The 25935-nt window shown below is 38.0% G+C and overlaps 1 protein-coding gene across 1 annotated transcript in view; it reads right to left on the bottom strand.

The window, feature by feature from the left end:
• TSPAN4 (tetraspanin 4) overlaps window positions 1–25935 on the bottom strand; it is a 278058-nt gene that overhangs the window by 5227 nt on the left and 246896 nt on the right. Inside the window, exons 4-6 of the mRNA XM_032218575.1 lie at window positions 12472–12573; window positions 5676–5807; window positions 1089–1172 (exon numbers count right to left, since the gene is read on the bottom strand). Coding sequence (XP_032074466.1) covers window positions 1089–1172; window positions 5676–5807; window positions 12472–12573 — 318 coding nt within the window. The remainder of the gene's footprint in view (window positions 1–1088; window positions 1173–5675; window positions 5808–12471; window positions 12574–25935) is intronic.

Below are 25935 nucleotides of genomic sequence, written 5' to 3'. Positions count from 1 at the left end.
GATCTAAGCACTCCACAGGTGGGATCCCCCCCCCCCGGGCCTTGAGTTTGACACCCCTGGTTTATAGGCTTGGTTTTGTGTGAGTACTATAAACAATCTGCACAAGACTGCATGCTACCAAAAGGCTGATGTACGTACCTTGTTATGGAACTCTAATAGAGAATGGCTAGCACTGTATCTAATTTTCATTTTCTACTATTTTATGGGAAAACCATGACAAATAATCAGGTATAAAAATAACAGAGGATTACAAAGTAGAGATGTATTTTATCTACTCTAATTCTGGAGAGTTGGGCATAGTTAAATCCACTGATTTCAACAGGATTAGCCTCCTTAATTCTGTATTAAATTGTGACATTAATTTGGAGAGGGGGGGAAATCCTACAACCCTACAGGATTAATTCTAAAAGGCGATGACAAGTTTAAATCACTAGGGCTGTAAGTTAACAACATGTTTGCCGGTTTTGGCTCAAATGCGATATAATATAAGTGGTTTTAATCACAGTTCTTGTTTGTTAATTTTAAGCAGCTTTATACTGTTCTTAGGATCTCAGAACAACTTTCTGAGGATTGGGGGAAAAGATTTAAAGTGTAAGAGGCAGTGAAGTGATCAAGTAAAAATATGCTAATTACTGAACAGGCCTGCTTTCAAATAAAAATTCATTATGAGGGATCTCTTGCAGTTTAGGCTAAGGCACAATAAATCAATTACTATTCCCCATTAACTTAAGCTTAACCAATTTTATGTAGAAACCATTCCTATTTTATATCATCAGATACTCTAATTAAACTAAGGAAGGATCATTAAACACCCATGACTTGTTGATGTTTGCACGTTTGCACACAAGCAGGAGGAAGTAAACAGTATTCAATATAAAAAAGGCAAGTTTTTCTTTAGATCAATCTTCTTGCAGTTCTGATAGGTAGGCTACAATCCTGGACGAATTTATCAATGAATAAATTCAATGGAATTTCCTTTTGAGAAAGATTTATAGGATTTTGCTACTAATATCAGATACTAATACTAAACTGAAGTGCATTTAAATCCGTCACGGTGGTAAAATAAACAGAAAGCACATAGGAAATACCTGAACCAATGCTGTGCACAATCCAAAAATTCCGACTGCTAACAGGTTCTCCTGAAGCCATAATTTCACTGTTTCGTAGCAAGGCTAGAGGGGAAAAAAAAACACATTATGCTATAAGGAAGTCAACGAACTAAGGAGAACCTGAAACTCATATCAAACTTGGTAATCGGCAGTGTCAATTTAAGCTTTCCAGTGGAGATGAAAAGCATCTCTGGGGACTTTCTTGCAATGAAATATGTCTTTAAAGGCCTAGAGAAACTGTACAAATGAAGATCAAGTGAATACTCTGTGCAAAATTCATGAACACACACACACACAAAAGAACAATGTCTGCTTCTCATGTATGCCCTACAAATCAGACTGCTGCGTTTCTAAATCGAATAGTAAATCTTAGTGCTTTAAACAGAAATGCTGGGCAAGAATGTGAGAAGGCAATTATAGACCAATTATTGCTTAAACAAATCATTACCCAAATACTTCACCTGGCTTTCTAGCAACCACAAAGTAACCAGATGACATTACATTTGTTCTAACATGTTAGTCCCAGTGTCAGTATGTCAAATTTTAGCAGATAATTTCCTAGGAGGATTTGCAGGCCTGACTCATAAAGACAAGAGGTTTTAAAATAACAATCGAATCAACAGTAGGATTTACTTTTAGTTTTGATACATTCCTGTGACAGATCACCTTGGACTTATTTTTCAGCATAACTTTTTGAGTATGCTCATGAAGGGTTTGGTTGAATTTGGGGTAACATCTTGTACACCTGGATGGATTCCAGAGTACTTTCTGAATGCAAGAATGTTTCTTGGGAAATTGATTAGCATCCTTCAAATCTCAAAAGACTATGGTATCATGCTCTGGAAAGAGGTCCTAACACAGCATCTGGTGTGGCTAAAAAGCTCGATTCGGGAGTGGCAATCCCTTCCACACTGAGGGCAGATACATTCTGTCCCCTGCCCAGCCCCCAGATTTCGCTGGTTCTGGGATTGCCTCTTTGCCTCAGCCTGCCAAACAAGTGTCTCTTCGAATTGGAGGAAGCCATGCTGCATCTTTAGCCTCCAAGCTGAACGATCAGAGGTCAAGGTTTCCCAGCTGTTAATGTCCATTCCCAAGGCCCTTAGATCCCTCTTCCAGATATCCTTATATCGCAGCTGTGATCTCTCTCTCTGGGGCACTCCCTCTCTCTTTGGGAAAGAGACTGCTTTTCCCCCCTATAGAAAACCTCTAAATACTGATTATTTCATCAGAGCTGCTTTCCTAGAGATTATCAGTGTCTCCTGTGACAACAGGCCAGTTGATCTCAACCACTGCAGACCGAATGTTGTGTATGCAATCTTCTGAACTGGCAACACCGGGCAGTGCTGTCTTATCCTGTAAAGACTTGTTTTCTTGTTTCCTGGTCTCATCTTGAACACATTCTGTGAGATGCTAAAGTTTGATCCTGAGATTCACAGAATGTGCTTCTGTCTTGATGCTGCAGTTCTCTAGAACTTCTATACACAGACACAGACCCACTACAGAGGTGTTAAACTGGCAGTCCGCGGGCCGGATGCGTCACGCGCAGGCCATGCCCACCCCAGCTCCGCAAATGTGGGAAACGTCAGAAAACGTCACGTGAAGGCAACATGACACGGTGAGTTTGAGAGAAACAACTGCAAGGATTTCACTATTAGGTTACTCTTATGCAGTATATTAGCCTCTACGATTTAAGTCGGCTGCTAGTTGTTCTAGCAATCCAACTTATTTTCAGTTATCACAGAACATTTAGACAGGCATACTCATTTTGCCTTTATCATTCCTATCAAAGATACTTCAAAATAACCTTGCTTTTGGTACATCAACTTGGCACTGAGCTGAGGAAAAGGGGCAGTTTCAAAAAATCCCGGGGTTAGGAGGGGTCATATAGGCTCTCAACTCCAACCTCCTGCTAAATTCAGAACTCTATATTTTCAGCAATTGAAAAATAATAATCTGCATGTCCCAAAGGTGCTTTTTCAAAAGGCAAGTGGACTTTATTTTTCCTTTTGAAAAAACACCTTTGGGACAACCATGACCTGAAAGACTGAGAATCTACATAGACAATAATCTGCGAGCATACATGCAGTGAAAGAAGCCACTTAGGGAAAAACAAAGTAGAAAAAAACCCACAAGGGCAAAATAAAGATTTTATATGCTATCCCTGTGCTCCCAAAAGTGATTTTTTTTTTCAAAAGGCAACTGGACTTCATTTCTCTCCCCCTTTTCCCTTCTCATCCAAAGAACTTCTTTAGCTGTTCTTCAGCTAGAGCTGAAGAAGCTTCTTGGGGAGGAGGATCCAATGTCACGACGATATGGACATGCGGTCTCGATGCACTGAGACCGCAGCCGATACTTTTGCCGTTGGGTGGTCCAATCGGATCTAAACCGTCCCACAGACACAGTGAACAGGAAGATCTTGCTGATCTCAGGGACATCGCAAAGTCCCTGATCGATCCAAGATAAGTTCTTCAAGCCGGTGACAAAAAATCCAGCCATTAGGCTGATGAAGTCGGGGCAGCTCCAAAACGGAGGGATACGGAAAGAGAAAGTGTTTCCAGCTGGTAAGGAATTTTTACCATTTTAAAAGAGACTGTCTATAAAAAACTTAAAGTTAATTTAAATTTGAGAACAGGAGAAATAAATGGTGGAATTAAGCTTTGAATGGTTTTGGACAGTGGGTTATCTTATTTTTTAAATTCTATGTTCATGGATGGAATTTATGCAAGCCTTTTAAAATGAATGGATGAAGTTTTCTTCCATTTTTTTTCTTTTATTATTATTCTTTGTGACCTATGGACTAAAATTCCCCTTCTTCACTACCGCAGGTGATTTTCCCCTTTTCTTCTCTAACTCATTCAAGAATTTGACTTTTTTAAAACTAGGAATATAAAAAAGATACAAAAGGAAATAAAGAAAATTGTAACAACAGAGGGAAAGAAAAACACTGCTACTCGGAGGCTGGAGGTTTGTGTATTAGAAACAAAACACTTTTACTTTCCTCACTGATTATTCTGGCTTGGCACTTCAAGGTCTCGTTGCTTGTTTATAGAGAGTGATAAGAAGAAAAACATACAGATGTTCCTTTGAAGTATATCTTTAACAGAGAAAAGTGAAAATAAGACCTTATTGTGAATTTATGCTTAATCTTATAAAAGCCTTCCAAGCCAGAGCAGCAGTATTTGTCAGCTGGAGATAATGGCACAATTTCAACAGCAGAAAGAAACTTTAAGCCTGCAAAAGATATTGTTAGAAATTCAGAAATTATCAAACACATTTGAGAGGATGGAGAAGAAGTTGGAAAACTTAGAGCATGTAACAGTAAAATATGATGAAGAAGTTGGAGATGTTTATCAAGTGGAAAAAGTGGAGGTTAGAGTCCTAAAAACCAAAGAGGAAGAAGCTTCTTGGATGAGAAGTGAAACATCTTCAAGGAAAAAACCAAGTCCAGTTGCCTTTTGACAAAAGCACTTTTGGGACCACCATGACCTGATGACTGAGAATTGCTATAGACATATCCCTGTGCTCCCCTCCAGATGAACCACAACTTCATTTCATATACACACCTCCAGGGGTGGGATTGAAAAAAATTAGCAACCATTCTCTGCCCGGTTGCTGGGTGGTTATGGCCATGGGGGCCTAGTGCAGGGGGGTATGTTCGCCCTCCCCCAGGCTCAGGAGGCTTTCCTCGAGCCTCACCCGGGCTCCAGAGGCCCTCGGGAGGCTGGAAACGGACCCACTTCCAGACTTTCCATACTCTGGTAGGCCTGTTTTTCGCCCTCCCAGAGCCTTCATGCAGGCCCTGCACTTACCTGGCATCCAAAATGGGCCACGTGGAGACTCCTGGGAGGGGCGAGGCAGGGTCAGCCAGTCGTTACAACTACCAGTTTAATGAACCAGATTAAAATTAACATCTGGTTAGCCCAAACCAGTCCAAACTGGCTGAATCCCACCCCTGCAACCCCTCAAATTTCCTTTTCATCTTTCTTTTCCAATATATCTGCCCCTCTCTCCCTTTGTCTCCTTCACCATTTTCCATATCATTTTTTTGCTCCTTGCTGTATTTTTATTCCCTACTTGATTCCTTTTGCTCCTCATGATATTCTTGCTTCCTCTGTCTTAAATTTGCCTGCAAATTTGTATAGGACTATGTTTTTAAGTGTATTTTCCTGTTTACGTTTGACTTAATAAAAATTGTCCTCCCCATGTTATTTTTACCTGCCTGCTTTGGAAGTGTATCCCTCTAATGTGCCTTTCACAAGCATTCAGATTACTAAAAGTTGCCTTGACTCACGTTCTTGAGTTTTGTGTTTTTATTTCTCCCACTGACACTTAAAGGTGAACTACTTATTAAGGCTCTTTCTCCTCTTGGTTGGTTGTCTGAGAAGTATGCCAAATTAGGACGAATGAGTCAGAATAGACTTTCGGATAGATGTTTAGTCACCCTTAAAGATGGGCACAACAGCATGTAGCAAATAGGCAAAGTAATGGCATTTTTTTTTCTTTCACTGGTAGATTCTAAAAATTCTAGTCTTGTTAGCTGATTCATGATTTACATTTAATACTCACAGCTTTCCACCAGGTCCCTGGGGAATGAAGTCCACAGTTTTCACTAAATTCCAAGCAGCATGAATCTGGCACCCGTGTGGTATTGTACACTTCAAACCAGTCAGTATAGTTGGAGACACCACAGCATCTGAACTGGAGGGGAATAAGAGAATTACAAGTCACCTTAGACAAGAGGCCAATTTAAAGATCAGGTTTAGTGGGCCCAGCATGCCAGAATGCCTCTGGACTGCACATCTGGAAAGAGGACGTACTATACCTATTATTCAAGTTCATTCATTTCTGAATAAAACATTATGTAAATTTCTCCAGATTTAGCTGGTTAACCTGAGAAAATTAAGAGTCTATTACAAATCTATTACAAACAGTCCTCCTTTAAAGACCGTAATTGGGACTTGAATTTCCATCACTAAGTGAAGTGGTCATTAGGTGAAACAACACATGACTACACTGCTTAGTGATGGCAATTCCGGTAGTCTCAGTTGTGATAATGGGGAGGATACAAGCAGATAGGAATTTAAGGAATTTAAGAGCCAAGGTGGCGCAGTGGTTAAATGCAGCACTGCAGGCTACTTCAGCTGACTGCAGTTCAGCAGTTCGGCTGTTCAAATCTCAGCGGCTCAGGGTTGACTCAGCCTTCCATCCTTCCAAGGTGGATAAAATGAGGACCCGGATTGTTGTTGGGGGCAATATGCTGACTCTGTAAACCGCTTAGAGAGGGCTGAAAGCCCTATGAAGTGATATATAAGTCTAACTGCTATTGCTATTGCTAAGTGTAACTTGCAGTCATAATTGAAAGCAGGCTACCAAGCTCTTAAATTTTGATCACATAATTGTGGAGATTTTGTAACAGCCACAAAGACAAGGAGTAGTTGTAAAGATCCATTACCATCATAACTTCAAACAGCTGCTGAAGAAAATGTCATGAACTGAGGACCACCTATATTAGTGACTCAGTTTCCTTGTTATATCAGAGCAGAGAGCCCAGGAGCATCAGAGACTCCTATGGATATTACATCCATTGTAATATCAGAAGATAACATCTAAGAGATAACCATTGCATAAGAGGAAGATTAGTTTGCTTCTAGATAATCCTATACCCTTTAAGGCATTCCATTTGGGTACAATATGTAGGGGAGAGAAAACGAGTTTAAAAGAATTGTTTGTCTAATCACCACATTCCTATTTATTCTGAAATACTCCTAACCAATGGTTCTCAACCTATGGGCTGTGGAACCCGGGGGACGGGACGGACGATGATGTCATGGAGAAGCATGAAGACTTGAAAAAGGTTATGATTTAAATATTGAGTTAAGTGGGGGGGGTCCGCGGTCATGAACCATGGCCACAAAAGGGGGTTCATGGTGAAGAACAGATTGAGAACTATAGCGCCTAATATTCAACATGGCTTGGAAAGTTGCTGAATGAAGCTGTCTTGCCTATCTGACAAGAATGCTAGATGTCTTGTCCTATCTTTGGACAACAGAACAGCAAAAGAACTAATCTTCAATTGGGTGGAAACTGAAGAAAACATTTTTGACAATATACAATAAATGTATTTTACAATACAAACGAAGAGAACTAGAATTATATCAAGGGCAGGAAAAGCCAAGAAAAGCATTTCCACTGTTCCTTCTTCATGGGACTTAAAAAGAGAAAAGAAAAACTCAACTCAGAAAATTGTTTGTCATAAGACATGATATTACCAGCAATACAGAGTGCAGTTGTATTCTTTTTCAAGTATGTTATTACCATTCCAAAAAGTGTTTGGGTTACAGCAATGACAATTGTATTAGATGACATGTAAAGATGAGTGGCTTCAAATTCATGCATGCTCTGTTTTGAAATTTTCTTTGACATTTACTAATGAAGTCATGATCTGGGAACTGAGACTGAAGGCAGCCACGTTTTTCAAATATCAAAGTGTTAAATGTAGATTTATATCTCTTGTATTGTAGCAATTCAGCATCTGGAATGTGAACCTTAGTTTTCAAGAGACAGCAATCTGTAGATTGTTCTAGGACAGTGGGTCTCAACCTTCCTAATGCCGCAACCCTTTAATACAGTTCCTCATGTTGTGGTGACCCCCACCCGTAAGATTATTTTGAAAAAAATATGTGTTTTCCAATAGCCTTAGGCGACCCCTGTGAAAGGGTTGTTCAACTCCCAAAGGGGTCCCGACCCACAGGTTGAGAACCACTGTTCTAGGAGCTCAGGATGCCTTTGTGAGATCTACTCTGCAAAGCTGAAAAAAAGGGGGAGTCACATTGTACAACTGGGCAGGTGAGTTCATAGTTATGCCAACCAGATAGCATTGAATTAATGAGCAGCAGCCTCCACTGAATGTGGGTTTATTTATTTACGTGACCTGACAAAAGGGCGAATGACAAAACCGTGCCCGACTAAACCGCGTCGCTAAAACCACGACATCATCAACACGCCGACAACAGCGCGTCGACAACAGCGCGTCAACAGAAGGGCGATTTACAACAGCGCATCGGCAGAAGGGTTAAGGTAAGGGTTAGGTTTAGGGTTATGTTTAGGGTTAGATTTAGGTTTAGGTTTAGGGTTAGGTTTAGGGTTAGGGTTAGGGTTACGTTTAGGGTTAGGGTTAGGTTTAGTTTTACAGCGCGCTTCTGTTGCCGTGCTGTTGTCGGCGCGATTCAGCGCTCATTCATCAGAGGGCTTTAGAACACGCAGTTTTGTCACCGAGGTTTAGTCCGGTGCGGTTTTGTCGTTTGCCCTTTTGCCGGTGAACCATTTATTTATTTAATATGTTTATATCGCTGCCCATCTTGTACACATGACTTTGGGCAGCTAACAATTATTGTATTATTGGGTCATGGGATAACTCTCCAGTTCAGTTGTGCCACTCTCAAATTATTAAAATTATTATTTTAATTGTCTACTTGCACATGAATCTATGTGGATCTGGTAAATTAGCATTCTGAATTTTTCCAAAGTGTCCAATTTGCTTTTCCTTTAAGGAAGGCTGAGAAAAATGAGGAGACTCTGAAGTTCCTGCGTTATTTTTGTTTCACCCTTTTAGTGTTCCTTGCCTGTTTCCAAATGCAAGTAGATTTCTTAATGTACAAAACTATGCCCTCCAACCTTTCTGAAGAGACTACAATCAAAGGCTCCACATTCTTTTATTGTCAAATATTGCCCGAAGCAAGTTTCCCATGGCAGAAATGACTGAGGGGGATAACTGAGGAAAATCGCAGATCTTTGATCCTGCCTCCAAGTACACTTCGAAATAGATGGGAAATGTGATTCTTTTCTCTGTAGAGATGCCAAGGTAGTTGTGTTATTTAGTAACTGCTGAACTCTCACAATGAATGAATTCTGAACAGGAATATTTGTGGTTCATAACCCGTCTGAAAATAGGAAAGTATCATGAGGTATCTGCAGTTTTTCTCCAGTTCAAAATTTTAACTGAGCAGAGAATGGGAGAAAATTGGCAGTACAGTGGGACTCTGTAAATTAACTTTTGTAGTTTATTCAAATAAAAATATTGGGAACAGAAAAAGTGTGTACTAATTTACATTCCAATATAAACAAATTATAAGCAATCATATTAGTTATTAAAAAAGGAAACAACAAATACCCAATATTGGGATCAATTACATTTAGATCTTAATTCTAATCAGACAAATGTTTTAAGAAAAACAACATACAGAGAAACTCTGAGATAGGACACTTAGATTTTTATCTGCTCATTGGAATGAAGTCCTCTATCTCATGGTTGGGGAAAACTTTCTGCATTTACAGAAGGAGATCCAGCAGAACCAATATTTCAAAACTGAAATCTAATTGTGTTGTTGAATAATCTAATTCTGTCAACAAATTAAAGTATTCATATTATGATAATATATTTGAAATTCTATTTCTATTTTCCCCTGAGTCCTGGTGAGCAGGTCACTAATCTTCTGTACCCTCATATATATATTTTTCTATCTTGGTATTCATAAAATGAATGCCGCCTTCTATTTGTGCAAAGTAACATGTCACAGCAATTTGGAATTGAGAATGTACATCCATACAAATATGAGAGTCATTTGAACAGACAATGTAGCTTCTTCAACTGGAAAGAGAACACATTATTGGGATTGTGATTAACCATTGCCATTATGCAGATTACACAAAAGCAGTATTAAACACAGTGATGAACTGTATGAAAACTTGAGCAATTTTAAATACCAATGGAGAATACAGGCTAATTCAGGTGACCTCAAATATAGATGCAATAACAGGACTATTTAATTTTTTTATCAACAGAAAGAAATTGAGATGCCTCTTGTACATATAGATGACTAAATTTAAAATTAAAATGGACAGTTCACTGTTTTTAAGAAAACAACCAAAGAGATGCTGCTGTATAATCAACACAAGTTTTATTTTGTTTACTGAAAACTGTGCAGGAGAATGTTCCAAGAGTTTTAAAACCCTTAAGTAAGAATTTTGTATCTCTAGAAAAAACATAATTTTAGATCCTATATTCCAATTAAGCTTGCAGCACCCCCCAAGCATATTAGCACCTATACAATACAATAAAATACAATACAATAGCAGAGTTGGAAGGGACCTTGGAGGTCTTCTAGTCCAGTGTTTTTCAACCTTTTTTGTGCAAAGGCACACTTTTTTCATGAAAAAAATCACGAGGCACACCACCATTAGAAAATGTTAAAAAAATTTAACTCTGTGCCTATATTGACTATATATAAAGTGTTTTTCCCACGGCACACTTTACACTATGTCACGGCACACTAGTGTGCCACGGCACAGTGGTTGAAAAACACTGTTCTAGTCAAACCCCCTGCCTAGGCAGGAAACCCTATACCATTTCAGACAACCTCTTCTTAAAGACTTCCAGTGTTGGGGCATTCACAACTTCTGGAGGCAAGTAGTTCCGCTGATTAATTGTTCTAACTATCAGGAAATTTCTCCTCAGTTCTAAGTTGCTTCTCCTTGATTAGTTTCCATCCATTGCTTCTTGTTCTACCCTCAGGTGCTTTGGAAAATAGTTTGATTCCCTCTTCTTTGTGGCAACCCCTGAGATATTGGAACACTGCTATCACTCCTAATCCTTCTTTCTATTAAACTAGACATACCCAGTTCCTGCAACCATTCTTCATATGTTTTAGTCACCAGTTCCCTAATCATCTTTGTTGCTCTTCTCTGCACGCTTTCTAGAGTCTCCACATCTTTTCTACATCGTGGTAACCAAAACTGAATGCAGTATTTCAAGTGTGGCCTTACCAAGGCATTATAAAGTAGTATTAACTCTTCACGTGATCTTGATTCTATCCCTCTGTTTATGTGGCCTAGAACTGTTGGCTTTTTGGCAGCTGCTGCACACTGCTGGCTCATATTTAAATGGTTGTCCACTAGGACTCCAAGATTCCTTTCACAGTTACTACTGTTGAGCAAGGTACCACCTATACTGTACCTGTGCATTTTGTTTTTGTTGCCTAAATGTAGAACCTTACTCTTTTACTCTGCCACCCTATCAAACCATTATCAGCTTTGTTGTAAAAAAATATTCCAGTGGAAACAAATGGTATAGCAATTGTGGGGCCAGGACAAGGGCAAAGTTAACACTAAAATGGTCTCAACATCTAATATATATCAAACTCTCAAACTGAAAGTTTATTCTTCTGACTTCCAGAGTTGGCTAATCAATGAAATCTTTGGGATTCATCTGTATATATTTGTATGCCGAAATTTTCATTTGTAAATTGAAACAATACAGTAATAACAGTATGAGTTCAGGGAAACATTAACAAAAAATTAGACGCACACATACATAATGTTTCTCTGTTATTACTATATTGTTTCAATTCTTATGAATTAAAAATTATATATGTAATGTTTTGTTACTATGTATGTATATGTATATGTATATGTGTGTGTGTGTGTGTGTGTTTGTGTGTTGTATTTGTGCTGATAAATAAATAAAGAGAGACTAGTATAGATCTATTTCAAGCTATTTAGCTCTCATCAGCTAGTCATACCCTTACTGGGAATTGAACCTGGGCTGTATTATATATCAGGCAGTTATATTAGCCACTAAGCCACAGGCTCTCTTCCTTTATCAGCTATACATATATATATATACACACACACATGCCATACAAACACGCTCACATACGCACACACACATACAAGCCATATGCAAATATTTCTTATTGTGTGGCTATCTAAGTGGATCTGGAGTTCTTTGTGTAAGATGGAAAGCTGATTAAAAAGTCACAACCCTAATCTCATGTTCTTGTATTCTCAAATGTATAGTTAGAACAATTATGCTCCTTCTCTTGACTGCTGACTCATTCAATAGTGCCTTGGATGCAGAGAGAAGAAACAAAGAGGACTGAAGGAAAGTGCTTGTGAACTTCTTCATCTCATTTTCTCTAGCATCACTAATGTTGTAGTAGCATGAGGATTGAAATGTGGTATCTCCTGTGCTCTGTAATAACTTGTGGGATTTCCTTTGAATTTGGTCTGTCTGAGTGTGTGCTTCTCTGCATGCTGATGAGCATCAAGGCATCAAATTAAACCCTTATCTGTAGATTCCAAAGTAGGCCAAGGAAAGATCCATTAAACATCAGGGCCTTGATTCCAGGTCAGGTACAGTGCAGTAGTACTTGCTTTTTCTTTTTCTTTTTTAAGGCAAATGCTTATAGAAATCCAAGTTAAATTTCCAATATTTCCATTGGAAATTCAAAGCCAGGCAGATGGGTGTCTAAATGTTAGCACCTGCTGGTGTTATGGAAAGAACAATGAAGAAATACAAACTTACATCTGTTTGTATGATGCTCCATGCATTAGTTAAACCGATATTTCCATCAGTTCCGTACAAATGAAGCCCTCTCTTCAAGTCCCGCTGAGCATACTTATCGATCTGAAAATAAAGCAAATACAGTGATATATATATATATATATATATATATATATATATATATATATATATATATATATATATATATATATATATATATATATATATATATATATATATATATATATATATATATATAAATACAGTATATATATATGCATCCAAGATGATGAACTCTGTGAAATGACACTTTTGGACTGAAGAGCCATGACAACAGTTGAAGTGAAAGTGAGGCATATTAAAAATACAACATGAGGGTTGTCCTTGACTTACAGCCATTCATTTAAAGAACGTTCAAAGTTACAACACTGAAAAAAGTAACTTATGACCAGTTTTCACGCTTATGACCAGTGCAGTGATGGCATGTATATATGATAATTGCACTTTTCTGGGGTCATGTGATCAATCAAAGTCAATGTGGAAAGCCAGATTCACTTAACACTACATGATTCACTTAACAACTGCAGTGATTCGCTTAACAACTGCCTTGCTTAGCAATTGATATTTTGGGCTAAATTGTGGTCATAATTCAAGGACTGCCTGTATGAAGAAAAACAGGTATCTGAACAATATATTTTCCTAAGTTCCCTACTCAATTTTCCAATATTAAAAATGGTGACTGAAAATAATATTACCCACCATAGCTATTATAAAAACTTCCAATTAGTTTGTCCATCAAAAATTAGAGTTTTATTTTTCTATATGGACATCATTATTTAGTGTTTATTGGAAATTTAATGAGATAGTATCTGCTTTTTTATTACTGTAGTTTCCTTTATCTAGGTATTTCTTTGGCTGAAAATCTATTCAAAAATCAATTTTAAATAGATCTAAACATTGTCGGAATCTTATTACTGCTTACTTTTGTGGCAAAATTGCTTTCTTTTATTGTTCTTTTTAATAATTCCATATTATTACAAGGAGAAAAAAACTTCAAAAAAGAGTGTATCAAATAGCTTGATATTATGAAAGATTTAACCATGCATTAGAATTGAATTTATTATTCTTTCCAGTTTATTTCCAGTTTTAGAAATACTTCTTCAGAGAAAAGCATTTTTTGATGAATTATGATTTCCAGTCAAAGGGTTTTTTTAATGGAACAACTGAAAATCAGTGGTCATTTTTCATACAGTAAATATTTAGAACCTGTAAAAAAAGCCCTAGTCTTAAAGAACTGAGAAGAGGGGCTATGAATGGTGCTAATATTTTTTCAGTACGGTGTAATGTTGGTTTCCTTTTATATCACTACAGGGCAAATTTATTTATGAAGGCACTTGTTTAACAACTGCCTTGGATAGCGACTGTAGTTACAATGGTGATAAAACAGTCACATCGCAATCAATGGTTGCATTTACAGTCTTCACAACAGCCTTCTCTCTGTCCCCTGCTTACCATTACAGACAGTCAATACATGTGATTCTGTGTCTGACTTGTTTTTTTCTCTTCTCCCCCCCCCCAAAAAAAAACAACCTTTTGCAGAGTGGAGAGATTGCCTAAACAGGCCATCTTCCGGATCTGCTTTTCTCAACAGTGCGGTGGTGTCCTTAAAAAGTGCTAACCGTAAGATAACAAGCTCAGTTCTGTGACCTTAATTGGTTGATTAGAAGACTCAGTGGGCTCTCAGCTGTTGCCTGAAATTGACAAGGCCCCTAATCAATTTCGTACTAAAGGAGTTTGTTTGCTTCCTAAGCGGCTCAGTGCTCACACCTGCAAGTGCAGTAGGCAAACAACCATCGCCAGTGCATTCATTTCGATGGATATTCCTTATTGTGTGTCTGCTTACTTTGCTGACTTCCTCTCCAATGAAAGTAATTACAAACATTATTTCTCTTCTTGCTAATCATCCCAGCACTGGGGTGAGCATTCCAAGGGATAAGAGGGCAGTGGATAAGGATATAGGGGCTATAAAATTTGCCCCTTTACCAGGCTTCCTTATGAGTCAATTTTTTTCCTGCTCTTTGAGTTTGGAGTTGTATCCTTCTGACACTATAAAGCAAAGCAAAGCTGTAGTAAAATTAGAAACTGTGGTCACATCATTTTTCACTTAGCGGCCACTTCGTTTGGTGACTGAGTTGCTGGCCCCAACTGCACTGATTAAACAAGGACTACCTATATATAGCCAGTTTAGAACAGTAACATATTGCCTTTACTCAACATCACTTTCATGGTGAATTGGAAACAGTCACCTGGAATTACTCTACTAACTGCAGTGGAAACCCAGAACAAACTTAAAAGATGCAATAGGGAGAAAGGAAATAATGTACCAAAGCATTGGACCAGTATAGATGTGTGATAGTGGCAGAGGTGGGTTCCTACCAGTTCGCACCTATTTGGTAGAACCGGTTCGTCAAATCTTCGAACCGGTTAGAAGAGGTTCCACCAGTGGACCCGGAAAACAGGCCACACCTACAGAAGAGGTTCCGAAAATTTTTGAAACCCACCACTGGATAGTGGTGAATATCTATAACAGGGGTGTAGGATGAGGGTGGAGGTTCATCCTCCCAGCTTGTGGGTTGGTTTCTGAATCCCCTAAATTCCACCGAAAATGTTACCTGGTCTGGTAATGAAACATTCGGAAACCAACCCACAATCTTGCAGAATGAACCTCAATCCCCAAGTAGAGGTGTGTTAGTTTGCAAAAAAAAAAAAAGGCTACAATATTGACCCATAATTATTCTGCAAAGTAATATGTGATGGGTAGATCCAGGATGAAAAATAAATTATAGGGAACTGCAAAATGGCAGTGTTTTTTTCCTTTGGTGAATTCTGCTATTTTTCTATCATAGCTACCAATAAACTTTTCAGGTTCTCTTACCAAGGCTGAAATGTGGCTGTACTTAATGTAGTTGCTGTAACGTGTTCCATTTTGCAGTTAAGTTCTAATGACAACAAATCAACTGTTATAAATTGTCTGATGGGTGCAGAGGAATATGTTATTAACTCCGATATATCTTAACAGACTTTCACATTTTATCATAATAGACTGCTTTACCATACATTTCTGTTCGTTAGGGAATCATTGATCACAATTTACATAAATCAAAATCAGTGGCAGTAAGTGAAAATGTTGGAGAGGACTTTACCTAAGATAGAGGTGATCAACAGATAACCTGAATGTATGTATGTATGTATGTATGTATGTATGTATGTATGTATCTATCTATCTATCTATCTATCTATCTATCTATCTATCTATCTATCTATCTATCTATCTATCTATCTATCTATCATCCATCTATCTATCTATCTATCTATCTATCTATCTATCTATCTATCTATCTATCTATCTATCTATCTATCATCTATATATATATTTCATGGGTAGATTTAAGCCTGTTTGTCAGGAGAGGATGAAAACTATGCTCATGATTCCTTTGCTCTACATTGGCAGAACAAAGAGCCACGGCAACATTATTTGGCAGAAGATCTGGTCCTCCTATCATGCAGACCTGGTTCTCCTGTCAAGTTATATTCAGAAAGTAATGCTTGGTTGTCCCACACGGTTCCTTCTAGGCCCCACTGCTATTCATTAGCTGCATGAATCTTGTAAGGTGAAGGTTGTTTGGAGCTTTAGGATGGATGAGGGAAAATAAGCAAGGATGGGATCAAGATGAGTTTGACATGAGGAGGTTGTTGGTGCTTTCTGAACACTGATAATGTTACCTAGCTTGGGTAATGAAATGTCTGCAAGAAAACCACCAAGCTCAGAGAGCATCAAACACTCCTCATTTCAACCCTGAACCACAAATGTTCTCCTTTATTTGTAATTTTTAACAGGTTGAGCCTTGAGTATAGGATTCTTCTTCTGTCATGAATCTGGCCATTAAAATTTCCTGACCAAATCCCCGCTGTGAGAGGCATTGTTCTGAAGTGATGTAATGTCCACCCCACTCCAACCCCCTTTTGGCTTTCTCTTTCTCTCTGCAATTACAAACACATCTCTTCTGCCAGGCCCTTTAGTGCTAACGGATTTTAGCCCCGTTTGCTGCCAGACATACTTGTCTGAGAAGCAAAGTGGAAAAGGCCTTCAGATGGCTTCCGATCCCCCTTGCAGAGACATGTCAATTTCCCTCAGCACGATAAGGTGCCTCCTGGAGTTGTGTGGTTTTGCCCTAGCAAAGAGTCGTGGTGGGAGGCCAAGCCATGAGAAACATCCCACTTTGCCAAATGCAGCTTCTGCACACCTCCTCTTCAGGGGAGAACAAAGGAAGCATTTCAAACTCTGGCTTCACTTCGAAGGGATGCTGTCATTGAAATCTCAGTGAAGCGAAGCTGCCTTAAAGAGCTTCACAGTTCCAAGAGAAATGGAATAAATAAATTAAGAAGGAGTTTCCATTTGTAACATATGCCTCACTCTTTGCTGCCCTGGAGATTACATAATCAAAACTGGCCAGGCTCTCATGAACATTAACGTACAATATATTATAAGACACTCAAAAGTGTTTTCTGTTGCTGGCTGGGGAATTCTGGGAGTTGAAGTCCACAAGTCTTAAAGTTCCCAAGTTTGGAGACCCCTGATCTAAGTAATGACAATTTCAGCCTTAGGTTGCATATTCTCAAACTTCAGGTAGTCTACACTTACTGACCATTCACTCAACAACTGTTCAAACAATGCTGAAAAAAACAACAACATTATAGCCTATTTACAAACTTCTCAGCTTCCCTCAGACGCATAACCACCATTATATCCAGTACACTTCCTACTGTGCCTGACCAGTGTTTTTTTTTAATTCCACCATTGTAAGGCATACAGAAGAATTGCAAGCAAATAAGCTGTTTATTCTTCTATACATTGAAAGCACTGTTATTGTGCCAACAGCCTGGGGCTGGGAGCTGTGGGTGCTCTACGTAAACAGTTTACAGTATTCCCTTGAAATCCAGTCTCTGTTTTACAAAGGGGGTCAGCAAACAATTTATGTAGGCAATCTCTCCTTTGCCTTGACTTTTTCTTTGCTGCTGGCATGATCACATTGTTTTCTACATGTAGAAGAGCAATCAGCTTATTCTCCTGAAATCTCTCTCCAATCTCTCTCCACTTCTGAGGATGAGGGGGAAGCTCAGGCAAAGGGAAGCTGTCTACAGAAACTGCTTCCCCTTCGCTGCCTACAGAGGAGAGAGATTGGAGAGAAGAACATCTCAAGAGAGTAAGTTGTTTGCGTAGTGTGCCCGTGGCCCTGGTCCCTAGGTCGCTGCTGCCATGATCACATTACTTTTGATAGAATCCATCTGTCTGATTTCCTGTTGGAGGCTCTCTTTGTGCAAAATTGTTTTGCTTCTTTCATCAAATGTTATGTATATGGAAGCGATCAAGATAACATTGCCCTTTACTTACAATCCTTCTATATTTTCTGCAGCACCTTTCTTTTTATTCTTTAAAATTATCAGCTAAGAAAGAAAACTGAAAAAAAATATTCTATTCTATTCTATTTTTTTATTCTTCTCTTCTCTTCTCTTACACCACTCTACCCTTCCTTACTCTTATCTGCTCTGTTTTTTAATTACTACTTGTTTTATCTATGGATTTAAGGCAATTGACAAATATAATTAAATAAACTCCAATCTCAGACAGAATTTCTACCAGCATAAAAGAAGAAGAAAAAAACTCTATACTTTTCTGAGGCAAAGATGGCTGCTGTTTAAACGTGAATAATACTAATTGCCAGTCTTTTTGTAATTTGATTTCCAGGACTGACTGACTCCCTCTCTCTCCCTCCCTCCCTCTCTCTCTCTCTCTCACTCTCTCACACACACACAGTTTAGAAAGTATTTCCTTGCAACTGTTATTATTACTGCCCATCCCAATAGGAGTGGGGGTGTTAGGCTTAATTGTTGCTAGAGTTGTTATGGGGTTGGGATTACTCATTGTTGCTGAACTCCCTAGTGACTGCCCTGGTACCCCGAGCTCTCATTTCAGGCCCCACTCTCTCAACCTGTCACATGCACTTTGCCTTCCTTAGTAAGCAACATCCTAGGGAGCAATTATTTTATGCTGTAAAAAAACCTGCCCAGGCAGCATCTTAATAAATAAATAGAATAAACATTTCTGACCTTTCTGGTGATTGCTTCTTTCCTCCCACTAATAAGGGAGAAGGGAAGAAGAAGCAATAGAGAAAGGACAAAATATCCAATTGTTTTCCCCTGAGTGAGACTTCTAATTTCATGCCTTGATAATCATTTTCTACTGATAGTGCAGAACTGGAAATTGAATGTAAATACAGAGCCCCAAATCTAGAAGGTCATTTACAGGAGCCCTGCTGCTTTCTGGGGAAAAGATGTGATTAAATGGAGTACCAGAAAGGCACCTTAATTTTTGGGTGGGATATTATTCAGCCCATGAGTTCACCATGCAGATGGAAGATGGTCAGAATTACATTTTAGAATGGAGGATGCAATTAGGTCTTAGCTATGGGAAAATACCAAATGCATAACCTGAAAAAGAGAGGCTAATTAAAGATCTACTATAACTTTAATATTTTAAACAAATTTTAAACAAATGTTGACAAATTAAACAAATGTTGCTTGAAAATCTTTTTCTTTGCAAATATTGACAGACAACAAACCATTGCCAGAAATAAGGCATGTGTTTCTTTCAATGTTATATAATAAATCTTCTAGGAATTCCTCCCATGCCAAAAAATCCATATAATTTTTTGAATATTGATTATAATAGTATACTAGAAAAATGTAATACAAACTAAACTTAAAAAATTAGGAAGATGAAGTAAAGACTACAAGAAAAAGAGAGAGAAGCAAGAAATTAAGAATAAAGAGAAAGTAATATATAAAGAAGAAACTTTCAATCTTCATCACAGTGTATAAACAAATTTATTGACCATTCACTCCCTTCTAAAATTAGAAACATTTATTTCTTCATCCCATATCCCATGTCTTATCCATAAACAATTATCTTTTCAGTCCTGGCGTCAGCACAAATATAAAGTTGCCAGATGTAGCAACATATCCTGTTTTAACCTTGATCAAATAAACCAACTTTATATTTCTTCTTTTTACTTCTAGAAGCCTTGCTCTTTAGTTTATTCAAACACTGCTGTTGAATTTAATTTTTCTGCTTCTTTGCCCCCAGAGTTTTTCAATGCTTTACCTAGCCTTGTTTGTTAATCCAATAGAAAACATTTATCTAGGTCATTCTCTTGGTTTCTCCTTTGTATTTTGGTTTTAAATTTTAAAACCTCAGCCAGTTTCTTTTGTAGTGTTAGTGAAACATCATTTTCTAAGTCATTTTCTTGGCCTGTCAATTGTAAATCCACTTTTGATACCATCTCTATCTTGTCAGATAAAACTTATTCTACATTTGTCATTTCTTCAATAACATCTTTGGGGCATAATCTATCAGCGGACATCATACTGACATTGTTGATACTCTGGACTCCTAGTCTGTTTCTAAGATCTAAATCTTAGATTCTTTAAATTCTTTGGGTTATGATTAAGTTATTCATTCAGGCAAATTCATCTAGCATTTTAACATTTGCTATTCTGAAGATCTGTAATAGCTTAGAAGTAAATAACATGCAATTTCTAAAAGTGATTGGAAAGTGAGGTTTGCAAACCTACTGTTCTTTAAATGTTTCCGCCACAGTTGTGGCCAATATTGCTAATTCCACTATCTCCTGGGATTCGATGCTGCAGAAAACCACTCAGTCTCCTCACAATAAGCAACTGTCTCAAGTACACCTCTCCTTATCCAGAGAGGTTCTAAGGAATGGGTCAATTAATTGAGTCCTTGGTCTTTGCCAGGTTGTCAGCTCCACTTTTGCAGAGCCATTTGAGTTCTCCGTACTTTTCCCAGAAGTCAGTGACGTGCAGTCAGGTGAGGCAGGTGAGGCACAGCCTCACCACTCTCATCATGAAAAGGAAAAAAAAAACCTTCGAAACATGCAAGGATGGGACAAAACGGCATGGATCCTTTTATTAAAAACCCTGTATTACAAAGGCATTTTAATAAAAAGATTGTGATGACATCAGTGCCTCACCAGCCATAAACCTCCCCGCACGTCACTGCCAGAAGTCCATAGCTTTTGATGTCTCAAATCCATATTTTTCATTGGGTAATTAAGACAAATCTCACAGGATGTCTTTACCAAAGTCAATGCCCTCTAAATTCATTTAAAATAATGTGATGAAATAAACATAAGAAGCCTTTTAAAATGTAAATAATTTTGGGCTGAAATTTGAAATGGAACAATTTCAAGTTTATGGTTGGGAAAAATCTCTGTAAACTTTTAGTGTGACATAAACAAAGGAATGAGGAGACAGCTTAAAGGCCCAATCCCTGTAATTTTCTAGTTTTTTACAATGGTCCAATTTCTACAACATAGTAATATAATGAGAAACAACACTGTCTGTAACTTCGATCTACAGCTCCTTAATCACGCCCCATATTTTTCCAGAACAGCACAGCCATTTTAAAGTAGTGCAAACACAAATTACGTTTGCACTCTGAAACATTTTTTGTAAGATTATATTCTAAATGCAGCATAACCCAAATGATTATGAAAGTTACTATTATGTCAAGAAGGAATGTACAGTATAGGGGCTTACATATATATGTATGTATGTATGTATGTATGTATGTATGTATGTATGTATGTATGTATAGTATTTGTGCTGATAAATAAATAAAGGGAGACTAGTATAGATCTATTTCAAGCTATTTAGCTCTCATCAGCTAGCCATACCCTTACTGGAATTCGAATTCGAACATATATATATATATGTATGTATATATATATATATATATATATATATATATATATATATATATATATATATATATGTGTGTGTGTGTGTATGTATATATATATATATATATATATATATATATATATATATATATATATATATGTGTGTGTGTGTGTGTGTGTATATACACACACACACACACACACACACACACACACACAATATGTGCTGTATCTCAAGTGCTGCATAACCTGAGTGAAGAAGGAATATACAGTATAGAAATACCAATATATTCATCCAATATGTGCAGAGACCTTCAGATAAGAAAGTTTCAAAGTCTCCATATACGTAAGCATAATAGCAAAGCTTATGGGGTGGGGGTGGGGAATCAATCCCTTATATCCAATGTTTAAGGTAATGAGGTGGACGTGGTTTTTTTTGCTTCTACATAGTTATTAAATGATTTCTGAATTGAAATTAAAATATCATTTCAAAATTAAGCTGTCCAGAGACTTATTGAAGTGCTAAAGATTTTCCATCCAGTAATATTTTCCACAGTGTTATTAAATGTGCTAATCACTCCAAGAAAAATAAAGTTATCTTATATTGTCCCATTCAGTTACAACAAATAGCACCAGTTATCTGCAGAATTTTATTTCATTTGATAAATCTAAGGATTTTCACAATGAAAAGCCAGCATTTGTTAGCATAAAAACAATCACATTACATTTTTTGCATTATTGTCTTACAGATAACGATGATTGGCTTTTCTTAAAATAATAATGGATTTCTGGCATTCCACTAGCACTGCATGTAACAATATATCAATCACCTCCTGGATGTTTGTAGAAGTTCAGTATTTTTAAACATTATCTTAAATGTCTTTTAAAATGGGGAAAAATCTTTGGATGATGAGAGAAAAATTAAAAGTGATAAGCCTTTAGTTATATTAGGTTATTAAAGTTTGCAGGACCCTATTTCTATAATTCTAGATTTTCTATGGTTGCTGAAATAAAATGCTTATATCTATGCAAAATAAATATGGAACAAGAAATGAAAGCAGGTGAATTAAAATGAAATCCGGATTTCAGGAATTATGCAACAAAACAAGCTCATCCTTCCCATTACAATTGTTTTAAATCAATTTATTTCTTGATCTTATCCAATGTGTTTTATTTTGTAAAGCTGTAAACTTTTATTATTGTATTTGTATTTGACAATATTTGCTGCAAGTAAGTGGCACATTTAATTATTGCCCATATTTTTATTAATTATGGAGAGTGTATTAATTTACCACTTTAGAAGATAAATGGTTAGAATAGTTTATGGGATCCCTTCCTAGGAAACATACTGCTAAATATAAATACCAGGACACAGTCAATTGGAGTATATTATCAAATCAGAAATCTCTTCCAGATGAACTGGAAGCAACCTTGGAGCATCTATAGCAGGGGTGTCAAACTTGCGTCATCATAGCATCGTCACGTGACATATCACGACTCCCCCCCCCCTTGATAAAGACATGGGCATGACCAGCGTGTGACACATCTGGCCCGTGGGGCGCACGTTTGACACCCCTGCTCTATAGCAATCGCAAAAGTAATGGTATACATACACAACAAGCTTAACCACAGCTCTCTTAACTATCATGTATGACACAACAAGGCAGATTCAGATATTCACAATATGTTTCTAAGAAAGAAAAAAACAAAAGAAAAATAAATGAAAATTAGAGACAACTCCTAATGCTTCAAACATAGTGATTGTAACTATCAGTTGGGGTACAATGGGAAATAAGATTATAACTTGTAATTAAGACGCTTTCTAGTGTTTTTACCAATGTTTCTTTTTTCTTTCTTCTTTGTACATAAATAGTTATTCTCTTCACTCCTTTCTATGTGATTATTTATATTAACTTTCTGAATAATAATAATAGAAATAGAACATAAGAAAATGTTTCCTAACTATCTCCTTACCATCTCCCCTGTGGTTCAGAGGTGGGAATTAAATTAATTCAAGGATTCATTTTCCAGCGTTTTCCTGTGGTTTAGAGTTATACATTATCTAGCACAGGGGTAGTCAACCTTTTTATACCTACCGCCCACTTTTGTATCTCTGTTAGTAGTAAAATTTTCTAACCGCCCTCCGGTTCCACAGTAATGGTGATTTATAAAGTAGGGAAGTAACTTTACTTTATAAAATTTATAAAGCAGAGTTACAGCAAACCCCTACCGCCCACCATGAAAGCTGTAATGCCCACTAGTGAGCAGTAGGGACCAAGTTGACTACCACTGATCTAGCAGGTATTTCAGATAAGATACCATATTTCCATGGCCCAGTTTGGAACAGTGTATGGCCTGGTATTGGGCAGTAGCCTGGGGATTGGGGACCCCTGCCCTATCTGGTTGTACACATTATTCTCCCCTAAGTAGCCTATGTTATAGATAGTCCTCGACCTACGACCACAACTGAGCCCAAAATTTATGTTGCTAAGTGAGAAATGTATTAAGTGAGTTTTCCCCATTTTAGACTTCTCTTGCCACATTTGTAAGGGAATCACTGCAGTTGTTAAGAGTAACATGGTTTGTCAAATGAACCTGGTTTCCCCATTGACTTTTCTTGCCAGAAGGTTGCAAAAGAGGATCACATGTCCCCGGGATACTGAGACCGTCATAAATAGGAGTCAACTGCCAAGCATCCGAATTTTGATCATGTGACCATGGGGATACGGCCACAGTCATAAGTGGGGAAAAATGTTCATGTTACTTTTTACAGAGCCGTTGTAACTTTGAACCATCACTAAGCAACCTGTTGTACGTCGAGGATTGCTTGTAGTTTTTAATCTTGGTCTTACAGTAAATGTTTTATGCTTTGATTTGTGTGTTTAACCAATACCAAATAAAACTGAGTATTGGGTTTTTTCCCAAGATTGCTTAGATCAGCGGTCACCAACTGGTAGTCCGTGAGAAAATTGTGGTTGTCTGCAGAAAAATTATTTGCGTTTCTTATATTGCACTAAATCAGGGGTCCTCAAACTACGGCCCCCGGGCCGGATATATGTAATGAATGCTTGTGTTGCTGCAGAGAGTCTCCCCCTTCAGGGTCTTTTTGTGTGGGTCAGAATGGGACAGAAATTCTGACTTGGGGTCTGCTTCAGCCTCCTGGTGCAGGACTTTGGGGGAAGGCTGGAGGGAAGTGCCACTGGTGGCGAAGAGCCAGAGGGCCTTGTTCTAGTGGGATTGCATCATGGCCTGGAACTGGCTGACCATCTCAGCCCGCTGGCCTTGCACTTCTGCTGGTCTTCCCTCTGCTTTGAAAGTCTATGCTCATAGTCCTCAGTGAGTTGCTTCTGCTGGGCCTCCTTCTGGATCAGATCCAATTTGAACTGAACCAGCTATTTTGCTAACTTTTTCTCATGGTGGCTGCTTAGCCCCAACAACTGCTTCCTGTTGGGGCCCTAAAGAGCCCGGGCAGGGAGACAAGGAGTGGCTGGGAGGGGAGAGGTGAGTAGAGGCTGGCGAGGCGCCCCTTGACATGAGTGACATCAAGTTGGCCATGCCCACCCAGTCATATGACCACCTAGTCACACCCACCCAGCTGATCATATTAATGGTCTGCGGGATTTAAAATTATAAATTTAGAGGTCCCTGAGGTCCAAAAGGTTGGTAACCCCTGGCCTTAGATCAAGCCATCATCACATATGTAAAAGGAGCAATGCCATGGTATTGATTAACAAACTGTATCATTTTTCTGTGCAACTTGAAGCTTTAATAAGATCAAAGCTATTTCAACTCCAAACTTAGACTGAATCTTTAACTGAATATCAAAACATCAAGTCAATACATTCCTTTTTTTAAAAAAGGCTGTAAATTAAGGTGAACGGCTGCCCTGACTGAGTGACAACAGCTTTGTTCCCAGGAGAGATCATTAGTCTATTGTCAACTTTGGCATATCAAAACATACAAGGTGAAGCCACACTACGTATCAGTTTAACACCAGGCAACTTGTTATGTCAAAAGAACAAGAGCAAACACAACAATCCATGATAAATATGTCAATAAAAAGAACACTCCAATTAGCCTCCATAAAGGCTACACGAGGCAAAAGCAAATGAACAGCGTAAATCATAATGTCTATTGTTAAACCTAATGACCACTGTATGATTTTAAATTGAGCAGAACAAAAATAGTAACGGTATAATTCTTTGCAGGAATTGTAAGCTGCCAAAGGAGGAAGTGTTGGTTTATGGAGAGATGAAAGATTTGGCCATATGCCCGCAGAGCCATTCAGTGCAACAATCTCAGGAGAATAACTTTTGTAACTAATGTTTGTATTATTCATTTAGTTACTGTAATTTGGAAGGAATTAGTACTAAAATTGACTCAACCTTCTTTTAACTGCAGATCTACAAAGTGTAAATTAACTCAGGTCTACTTGTGATCAGAGTAAACAGTGACATTGAAAGTCTTTGTGTTTCTACTCCCCCCCTCCTAAATTACTGGTCTCTTCCATATAGATTTCACCAGGAATCTAATCTGTCTCCCTTGGTGTCAATTCAGTTGTTTCTCCTACCTGGATGCAGTGGTGCATTATGTGCCAGCACACACACAAAAATGGTGCCTTTTGTGCAGTAGGGCTCAAAGGAGCCAGGGGTATAATTTAGTA

Source organism: Thamnophis elegans, chromosome 1, assembly GCF_009769535.1.
Source record: "Thamnophis elegans isolate rThaEle1 chromosome 1, rThaEle1.pri, whole genome shotgun sequence".
Taxonomy (NCBI): Eukaryota; Metazoa; Chordata; class Lepidosauria; order Squamata; family Colubridae; genus Thamnophis; species Thamnophis elegans.
The sequence above is the reverse complement of the archived record's forward strand: the minus strand, read 5'-3'. Positions and strand labels throughout refer to the sequence as shown.